Source organism: Phalaenopsis equestris, unplaced genomic scaffold, assembly GCF_001263595.1.
Source record: "Phalaenopsis equestris unplaced genomic scaffold, ASM126359v1 Scaffold000312, whole genome shotgun sequence".
NCBI lineage: Eukaryota > Viridiplantae > Streptophyta > Magnoliopsida > Asparagales > Orchidaceae > Phalaenopsis > Phalaenopsis equestris.
The window spans coordinates 71823-82687 of record NW_018164754.1 but is presented as its reverse complement, the minus strand read 5'-3'; the positions used below and the strand labels follow the sequence as shown (position 1 = coordinate 82687).

General features: G+C 34.2%; 1 protein-coding gene across 1 annotated transcript in view; it reads right to left on the bottom strand.

The window, feature by feature from the left end:
• LOC110025598 (aspartic proteinase-like protein 1) overlaps positions 1-10850 on the bottom strand; it is a gene marked incomplete at its 5' end in the record, with an annotated part of 18753 nt that extends 7903 nt beyond the window's left edge. Inside the window, 9 exon segments of the mRNA XM_020726167.1 lie at positions 454-525; positions 648-714; positions 1200-1299; positions 1454-1524; positions 1593-1731; positions 5456-5683; positions 6030-6262; positions 8202-8337; positions 10693-10850. Coding sequence (XP_020581826.1) covers positions 454-525; positions 648-714; positions 1200-1299; positions 1454-1524; positions 1593-1731; positions 5456-5683; positions 6030-6262; positions 8202-8337; positions 10693-10850 — 1204 coding nt within the window.
• Positions 10851-10865: the final 15 nt, after the last annotated feature.

Here is a 10865-nt window from a genome sequence, read left to right as displayed (position 1 = left end):
TATATAATAATATATTATATATATTTATATCTAAGTTTAAATCATAACATCTCGTGTGGTAATGTGGTTAATCCCTTATTTTGTATATATTTGGTCCAGGTTTGAATCTCACACTTTACATCTATTTTTTTCAATTTAATTTTAACGAGCCAATTTCGAGCCGAACACGAGCCAAACACGAGCCGAATATTTAAATCGAGCCAAACACGAACACACTGTTTACGAACCAATTTCGAACACGAGCCGATTTCGAACACGAGCTATTTCGAACGAGCCGAACATGAGCCTAGCCTGAGCTCGCTCAGGCTCGGCTCGTTTACAGCCCCATTTGTAGGGCCAGTTTCAGAAAACTGGCTCCATACTGTATTCCGATGTCAGAATTTTCAGAAAAATGCAATTAATTCAACAAATAATCCCATAAAGACAAAATAATACAAGAGGAGAATATCTTACAATCTGAACGTGACCATCCTAGCTTTAAATTTTCTCTGTCAAAGACCATATGATATCCTGTCATAAAATTTTCTGCACAGTTTTAGATAATTTAGTCAGTAAAAACATAAGTGAGATGAAATTAAGTGCCAAAGGAGTTCAAAATAGGAGACTTCAGTCAGAAATTGGTATTAAGGATTAATAAGGATACTCACGGCCAATTGTTCCTATACTTTCTGCTGTAGATTGCAGAGCGATACAAAATCCAGCCAAATCATGCCCCTATAACAAGCATGATTTATATCATTTGATCGGCACTTAAAAACTGGCCTGTATCAATTTTTTCAAGAAAAAAAAACTTCACAAGTATATAGATGAATGCCTCGGAATACATAGACTACTTATAAATACAAAAAATAAGACAAATTTTCATGTTGCAAGAGGTGTAGAACAGAGCTTTAAGAGAACTCGGGGCCTCATCATTCATGTTTCAAGTAAGGCTGCTGCCTTCGCAATTAAAACATTAGTTTTAGGATAACTAAATATTCCCAAATTTCTAATATGATATTTTATTGAAAAGTTAAACCATCATATAAGGAACAAACACACAAACATGGTTATTGAATTCGGGGCTTTTAAACTATTTTGTTTATGATAAATGCAGATTCAAAGTTTTCAACACAAAAATAAAAGCTAACTAGTCCGAGCGATGACTATAATTAATTGTTCAGAGAATAAGTAAACTATCAAGGCAACAATATACATACATCTTTGTCATAAATTGAGAAGATAGGATTGATAACTTCGAAACTCTTATTCACCGAAAGAGTTAATGAGATAGCTGGAATCTGAGGCACCTCAAGTGCACTGTTTTCATAAGAAACAAAAAACCAAAAAAAAAAAAAAAAAACACTAAAATCAGCAGCAACTAAAACCATATCCTATATATGGCTTCTTGTCATCAGTTATTATAAATCAGCAATGAAACTATAAAACAAAGACTTATCAGCATGGGACTAACTTGGCAGTGTAGCAGTATTCCCAGGGTGAATCATCAAAATCTAACCTTGAAGCATTAATTTGCCTGTCAAACTAATTTCAGAACAGAAATTAACTTTCAGAGAAACAGAAATGGTGGAATGATTGCAGAAAAAGCATACCTCCAGAGTAACTTTCTTGTATACTTCTTCAGGTAGAAATGTGAAAGAAGAACCGCTGTCAACTAGTGCTTGCAAGTTAGTTTTCCCAAAACACCAAGCTCCAACACAGAATTTTTCCACTTCGATAATATAGGTAATACTGCAAAAAAAGGATTATTGTGAAACTATTATAATGCTTCATCATTGGAAAGTAATATAGATAATTGCAATTATACTGAAAATCTGAAAGTACAAATTAATGCCATTACTAACAACGAATTATTGCACAATAAACCGAGGTAATGCAGTTAGGATGGCAAGGAAATTCAAAATAAAAAATAAAGATGCATTGAGAATCTGCGATTGAAAATTTTTATGAATATCCATACCATTTGCACTAGCACAAGTTATTAGGATAGAAGATCTCTCTCCTTTATTTATTTATTTTTTTTATTTTTTTATTTTTTGGTGAGCATAATGATTTTGATACCGTTCTAGAGCTCCTAGAAGATGTTTAAGAATACAAAAAAATGTTGGAGAGGTTGGAGGAAGGGTAATGCAATAGGGAGGATGGATGGTGGCTGAACAATGCGAATGACTGAGATAGAGAATCTAAACAAAAATCACCAGTTTTCATGCTGATAACAGCAGTTAGCTGCACATTGGACAATGAATGAAGTCTTTAAATGTCCAGGAGAGATCATCACTTTGATTCTATTAAGCTTCAAACACACCACCAGAAAGAAATTCAAAGATACAACAGTCAGAAGAAAACATCTCCAATTAACATAAAATCATACAAAATTTGCAACAAAATAGAAAATTCAATATATATAAATAGTCCCTTGTTATAAAGAAATCCTAATTCTAATAAAATAACATAAAGGTTGGCCCACAATCGCCTAGCGATGACAGTTTAGCGGGAGAATCCCGCTAGATCAATTACGAGATAGAAATCCCATCTCCCAAGCGTATCAGGTTTGCGGGATCGCGAAAACCCAATTTCCAATTTAGGAGTCTATATGGATCGCAGTATCTAATTATTCTGCGGTTGCAAAATTGATCGTGGTCTCGTGTTTCTAGAGGGTTCCGTGATAACGCAAAAGAGTTACTTGACATCAACGTCATTCTTCTCAAGTATGAGGAGCTTCTTCTTATTCTCTAGAAGCTTCTAGAATAAATCAACCACCATCATAACAAAGAATGTATTGTTTTGTCGGATACAATCCCACTACAAAATCAATGTTCACATCAACTTTATGCAACTCTAAAAGACATGCGTCATTCAGAAGTACGTCCTGATAGAATAAATAGGCATCCTTCTTTGGCATAATCAAATTTGGAGTTGCATCTAAGCTAATACTCTCATGAACCAAGCCTTTAATCATCAAGGGTGTAACCTTTTTTTCATCTTCTCATACTCGGTTGCATACCATAGGCGAGTTAATTTGGTGGGAAAACTCATGGAATGAGGTCTATGACATGTTGACTCACTCTCGGTGGTAACCACTCATGAGATAAACCAGCAGTTGAGGCATCTGATAACTCCCTCAACAAATATTATATCTTTTATGGTATCATCTCCCCAGACTCACCACCTTCTAAAACAACCAATGTTAATCTTGTTTGAGTCTCTCCCAAGGGCTTAGCTTGACTCACTGAGATCTCTTCCTCGTCAGCTAGAAGTTAAGATTTCTCTCCGGCTTCTGCATTCTTTCATGTGTCACTATCAAATTCTTCAATTGCTCCCTACTTTGTGAAGAGAACACCCTCCTGATTAGGCAATTAGACGTCACGTGGCCAAAGACATGACAATTGAAGCATTTATTGGCTGAGATGAATTTGAAGGTGCTAGTGGAATCCAATTTTTTCCCTACTCTTGATTGATTTCTCTTCAGATGGGGTCAACATAGATGCTCCATAGGGTGTATCATGGTTGCTCGATCCAATGGTTGAACCCTATTTGAAGAGTGGTGTGGAGCTGATAATATTGTGTTTTCTCTGCACCTTCAAGACTAAGATCTGAACATTTTGTAATGTCCAATAACGTTGCAACAATACTACAATCCCAATGGACGATCTCAATCCCCTCTGATAACAAGCTATGATGTTCTCCTCAAACTCCAATAACCCGCACTTTAACATAAACTGCTTGAACACAGTTGTGTACTCTTTTACTGAGATATTTTATTTCATTAAGTGGTGAAGTCTCAAGAACGTGTCTTGTCAATAATGAACTAGTAGGTACTTGCGTTGCAGCTCTTATTTTATCTTAAGATGATATGGTGATTTTACTTTTCCCTTCTTGTTGTTGAAGAATCTTCAAGTTCTCCCATAACAATGAAGTGTTTCTCATGAGCTGGATGGATGTCAGTTTAACTCTTTTATCCCGGGGAACATCTTTGTACTTAAAAAATCTATTTCATTGCTTGGACCTCCTTGATAAATTCATCTACATCCATGCGATCGTCAATATCCGATAGTTTCACTCCAAAAACCTAGTTTCTCCTCTACAATTTCACGTCGAATCATCAAGGTAGTAATTCTTTGTTATAGAAAATGTCAGGTGAAAAGGATTCACTTCTTCCTCTCGATTTGACAAGTCACCATTGTAGCTATAGAAGAACTCACCTAATTGTCTCCCTCTCAAAGGCGACGAGCATTTGCTGCAGTTGGAAAATATTTCATTATATATACTTCGCATTAAATTTTTGGACACCTCACTTAGGGTTTTTCCTTAGCGGCATGACGTCCTTTCCTCCTGATCAGATTTACGACGGATGAAGGATTGCCAATCAAGCTTGATCGGAGCTTAGGTTTTGATGTAGGTGTTAGGGTGAAATTTTGGTTGCGATAGAAAGGCTGGATTTACTAATTGTTAGTCTAGGGCTGAGAATTGAAATAGAAATGATTTGGGTATGGTGATTTTTTTTTTTAATGACAAGAAAGACAAATCCCCAAATTTTTAATGTTTGTCGGGCTCTAATACTAGATGATACCGTTCTAGAACTCCTAGAAGGTATTTAGGAATACAAAAATGCGTTAGGGAAGTTGGAGAAAGGGTAACGAGATAAGGAGAATGGATGGCAGCTAAAATTTTGACGCAGCTGACAGTTGTACAGCAAATCAGAACAAAAATTAGTTGTTTTCCTACTGCGAACAGCAGTTTGCTGCACATTAGATGACGAAGGTCTTTGAACATTAGGAGAGATCACTATTTTAATCCTATCAGGCTACAGACACAACACCTGAAAGAAATACGACGATAGAACACTCTGATAGAAAAAATTAAGAGAAAATATATCCAAATAACATAACAATACATAAAAGCCAAAATAGAAAATACAAAATAAAAATATCCCCCTACTATAAAAAAACCCTAATGCTAATAAAATAATAAAAAAGGTAGGCCCACAGTGGCCTAGCGGTGGCAGATCAGCGGGAGAATCACGCTTGCTCAATTACGGGATAGAAACCACGTCTCCCAAGTGTATCAAATTTGTGGGATTGCGGAAACCCAATTTCCAGTTCAGGAGCATGTAGGAATCGTGGTATCCAATTATTCTATGATTGTAGAATTGATCACAGCCTTCCATTTCTGCAGGGTTCCGAGATATCGCAAAAAAGTTGCTTGACGTCGGCATCAGCATAATGAGTGAATATACTATAAAAAATAAAAAAAAAATATTCCTGGGGTGATTCTTGAACAAAAAAATTTCAAAGGCCAAAACTCACGCCCCTCATGAAAAAATAAAATCCAGGAGCAATGGCAAGTTCAAAATCCAAGGGTAGTAATTCATTGAAATTTATAATGCACCAAAAAAAAAGCTAATGCGTATATGACAAATTAATTTGAACTTCAAGGATCATTTTAAGTAACTTACTATTTTCCATCCAATGCGACAAATGAAGTGGTATGTTGAGTGGAGACCCCTTGATCGCCAAAAAATATTCTACCAGAATCATCACCTTTAAAGCACATGGAAAATGAATTTCGCACAAATCCAGCCTTAGCCAAGAGGCTAGGAACAGAAATTTCACCAAATCCCAATCCAAGAAGACCATCAGGAGCAATACCAGCTAAATAACCACCACTTTGCTTTCTTCCACACCTGAATTTTTTAGAAGAAAACAAACCAGTTGATTCGATATAAGATTAGATAGGCATCATTAAAATAGTTCTTTACAAATTAAATGAGTGAAGCGTCAAAATAGTCCCTTGACTATTACATGGGGTCTGTTTAGTCCCTGGGTCGATAGAAGTGCCAAATTAATTATCATACTCTTTCAATAGGGCTGAAAAAGTCCCAAACAACGGACTATTTTTGCCCTCATTAAAAAGGTATGGGAACTAAAATAACACTTTTATGTACTTTTGGACTAAAATAGGTCCCTATAATGAGTCAGCGGATCATTTTGACACTTTTTCCAAATTAAAACCTCAATGATAAAACCCACCCAAAAATCACAGGCGCTTGTATTGATACATGACCAATAGAATTTGTCAAATACATGGTATCCTCTACTAGTAAGCCAGATGTAGACGTATTTTCTGAATAGTAGTTAACAGTATAAGGACACGGTTGCTTCGAGCTTCTGCAACTACCGCCCAATGCACATAGCTCGTGACTACATGAAAGATGTTTGCTCGTTTTTGATTCGTCTGGATTATACATACCAAGCTCTTTATCCTGCATAATAAATGCCCCAAAAACCAGGGAGCACCTGCCAATCAATCATTGGAAATAAGTTCTGAAACAACAGTGAAATTTCAGTAGAACAGCCTCCTTATCTTTGTTTGTAATGGTAAGAAACCTGGAAATAAAGTAATTCATCCTGCCATTTTTCATTCCAGATACTAAATACGTTGAAGGAAGATTTACATATATACAACTTAATTCCTATGAATTTACATATCTAACACTTAAACTTAAATTTTTACAAATACGCCACCTTACCTATGCATGAAAAAATACATTTCACTTTTTAAAGGTTAAAATAGTGATATTTTTTATGTGATATATAAGATTGTCGGGTATAAAAGTAAAAAAGTAATGTTTAGATGTTAGATATGTAAGGAATTGTGTGGTATGTATGGAAATGCCCCAAATTTGAAAGATATATCAACGCATTCCATAGTGTTGCTGACTTCTAACCAGGAATTGTCTCAATTAACATTTTTAAAGGGTAGCAGACAAATGAATCAGTAAATTGTAGGAAAGTGTAATCTTACCAGTTGATGTGTGGATCCCAATAAGGCACATTAAAGAATAATGTGCTTTACTGGGAAAAGCCGGCAAATAAATGACCAAATTTCTGTTTGTTTCAGCTAAAAAGTTGATCCGATGGCCTTCTGGGGGTTTTATCCAGATAGCAAATTCATTCTAGAAAAGGAAGGAAAATTTGATAGAACCCTCACAACCGAAAAGTGCAGGACTCCCAAAGGAGGGCAACTTCCAATGAATGATATGACGAAGAAGAACGGCAGAAGATAGCATGAAAAAGACATGGCAACGAGGCAGAAGGACATTCATGTGAATATTGAGTAGAGAGAGAAACATAGCAAGGGAAATAAGTAATTTTAAGCAAACTAGGGGTTTGTTTTGAATTGTACAGGAGTCTTAGCTTGACAAGTTAATGGAGAAAAGGAGGTGAATAAGATTTATAAACTTAGATAGTGTTGAAGTGAAATTTTCATATAATTTTTTAATTAAAAAATCCCTTTTTCTGTTCATATTCTCCTCTCCATCCTACTTTTCTGAGGATGCCGTCAAGGCCAACATTGCTTGGAAAATAGAGACCTAATGAAAATAATAATTACAGTTTATTTAGTTGCAAGATGCTACAAGTTGCTAAATGAGTGATGTTTTCGGAAAGTATAATTGCATAAACCTGCATACTGTATACTTGCAAAAATAAAAGATTAATAAAAATGTTGTGTTCTTATTTTTTACTCTTTGTTCATATGCAACTAGAGAATTTAGCTAATTTCGCACTAAAAGCCTACACTTCTACTGCAATGCAAATTGCTTGCCAGAACATGATTTCACAAAATATTTGTTCAAAGAAGGATGAGTTTATATAATCTGCAATTTTTTCCATGAGAAGGCCTTTTGCAGAATATACACACCAAGGAATCAATTTCATCTTTTAAGGAAAAGGTTGAATCCAGTTAACAACTTATAAATGCTTCCATAACCCTACCTGTATAAAAATGCTGCTATAATTGGCAAATTCTTTTGTTATTCGATCGGAAAAAATCATATAAGAAAGCATAAACCAAATCCTAAACAGTTAAGACAAGGCTAATGATGATAATTCAATAAAGTTTGAAGACCATTAGCAAACTTTGCAACATATTCAATTTGTAATGCCTGGCAATTGCTAAACACATTATGCATTCTCCTTTTTATATAATATTGAGCATGATCATATTATTCAAAAAGAACAATCAACATTTGAAGATAACATGATGACTTTTACTACATAAAACTGCATTTAAGGAAATAAAAACTGAGTGAAGCAAAAATAAAATTTAAATCAAAATGGAAGACAAACATCAAAATATTAACTTCATATAAAGAAACAAAATAAATTATATCTTAATCATAACACAAATATAAAGCCTACCAAACTACCATGATAGCCAGATAGGGGAGCACATTGTATGCAATCACAAGGAACCCAGAACAAATCACTCCCAGCATCCAATGCCACTAAAAATGAAACATTTGGAGTGCCAACATCAACCCATGTGTAATGCAACCTGTAATCAAAATGAATAATAGATCAAGTTTGACTTTAAGATCACATCGGACAGTTATGCAGCAGCTGATAGAGAAGTATTGAACTTAAAAACCATTTTGAAGTTACGTGCAGACAAGAAAAAAAGTTGAAAGTATATCTCAGCTAAACAATCAAGATCATGCTCCCGAAATAAAGCACTCAACAATAAGATGGATTATATTTCATACAAGAGCCAAAGTAAATAAAATATATCAAAATAAAAAAAATTAAAAAGTGTGAAGTGAATAATTTATTAATCTATCATGTGAATTTATTGATTTTTAAAGTAGGAAATGGTTTTCAAAAATATAATGTACCGATGGTTAATATACAACTGTGATACCAGCTTCATTCTTAAAGGTAGGTAAAATGACCATACATATTTTTGGAAAAAAAATCTATTGAGAGCGGGAAAAATTATTAAACTTTTTAAATTATATAGAAAAATAATAAATTCTCTATTATTTATAGAGAAACCTCAAATTCCAGGGTGGGTTAAGCTTAACCAAATTACTTAATTCCACCACTGCTAATTAGCATTGCTTTGGTTGATAGTTAACATGACAACTCGTAATTTTGTTTATGAACATGAGAAGAGACAAATGATTATTTGCTTGGTCAAAAAATCTACATGTGATCAGCCACTTCAAAATAAAGGAAGCATGCCTGAAAATAGAGGCCTCTTAAAGATGAAAAATATCGGATAAACTAAAGTACTTATTGAAGAAATTTTATTAAAAATATAATTAATAGAAATTGTGTTGTGCCTATTTGATTTTCAGATATCGCTTGCGTAAAGTACAAGAGAATAATCGCTGCCCTAAAACATCAAAGTGCTTCAGTTTGTCACCCCTAACCAAGACTACAATCTCCTTTACCTAAAATTTGCTAGCTGGACCATTTCCTAGTACAAAGAGAATAGGGACTCCTTTCAAAAATCTAATTGTATACACACAAAACAAAATCACAACAAATTAAATAAAAACCCTTCAAATATGCTATAAAAAAACATGCTGCTAAACTCTGGAAATACCTTTTCATTAACTACAAGAAGGCTTTAATAATCTCTTAACCAGAACCACCTAAAGGCAACACATTGCTGGTACCTACAACTATCAATGGTTGCATTAAAAAAAGTATAAGCATAAATGCATAATATAGAGGCACCATCAAATTGAGTTTGAGTGTTAAACGGTTGGTTTGAAGTAGAATTTTTTTACTTCGGATTGACATGTAAAAAAAAAATCTCATAGCCAAAATGCAATTTAGAAATAATATGATTTTAGGCTGACTCAAAAGTTGATTGAGTTAGTTCAAACTTATTGATGCATAATTTAAATGATATTTTTTATTTAAACTTTTAAAAATTTGAAATTAAATAACATACAAACTATACACCAAACTTTTATTTTAAAAATAATATATAATCTTGAATAGAAGCAAATATTAAAAATTCTAAAAATTACAAACAACTATATGTGTGAAGGTGTTTCAATTTAAAAATTCTTCTTACATAATAATACATAACTCAAGGAGATTCAAATAATATTCAAGTGAGTAGATTTAGAATTCACTCAAGATTCAAAGCAGCTTTCAGCGAAAAATAAATTTTTAGTTTGGCTAAATAATTCCACCCTTAATGATACCGAATCATTAATGAAATGACAGAGCTCGCATATAAATATCTAAAGCCAAAAAATACTTCTTTTCCATGCTACCATAAAAAAACAGAAGATTCCCTCCAGACATTCCCTCAAGATAAACACCACTTCTTATTTCCACACCACATTGTAATGCTTATCACTGCCATTCTTCTAACAATAGCTAACAGTAGAATTCAATCAAACACAAACTTATCTCACATTAAATAGTACAGAGAACATATAATCATATTTATTCTTTAAGAAAAAGTAAAAATTAAACAATCACAAAAAGTTGCATTTACATGAATGCGTTCGTGTATGTATAGTATTCATATATGATACCATGTAATTCAAATTGATTCAAATCATAAATCCATTTTTTTCCAACAAATTTGGCCCATAATTTCACTCGAGATGGCTCTGGTAGATTTAGAATCTACTGAAAATTCAAGCAAAATTTCAGTGACCTCAAGCATTTGACTAATAATGCCACGATTAACAAAAGCAAAGCAATAACAAAACCAAATTTCAGCTTCAATTTCCAGAATGCAGAAGATCTCTCCCAACTACCCCTCCAACCAAAATTTTACTTCGTATAAAAACACATTATAAATTTCTTTAAATTCTCTCCCTACCAGTAAAAAAAAACAATATTCCAACAGAGATCAAAATAACGACCCGAATGAACTCACCATCCAAAATCATTTCCTAGAGAGAGAGTCTCGCTCCCCTCGGCTGGATACAGCATCGAATACCTAGCCCCACCAAGCCGCTGCCTCTGTCGGAGACGGTCACTCCTCACCAACACCTCATAATACTCCGGGCTGCGCCTAGCCGGCCACCGGCCACCGTCCCTCGCCGGCAC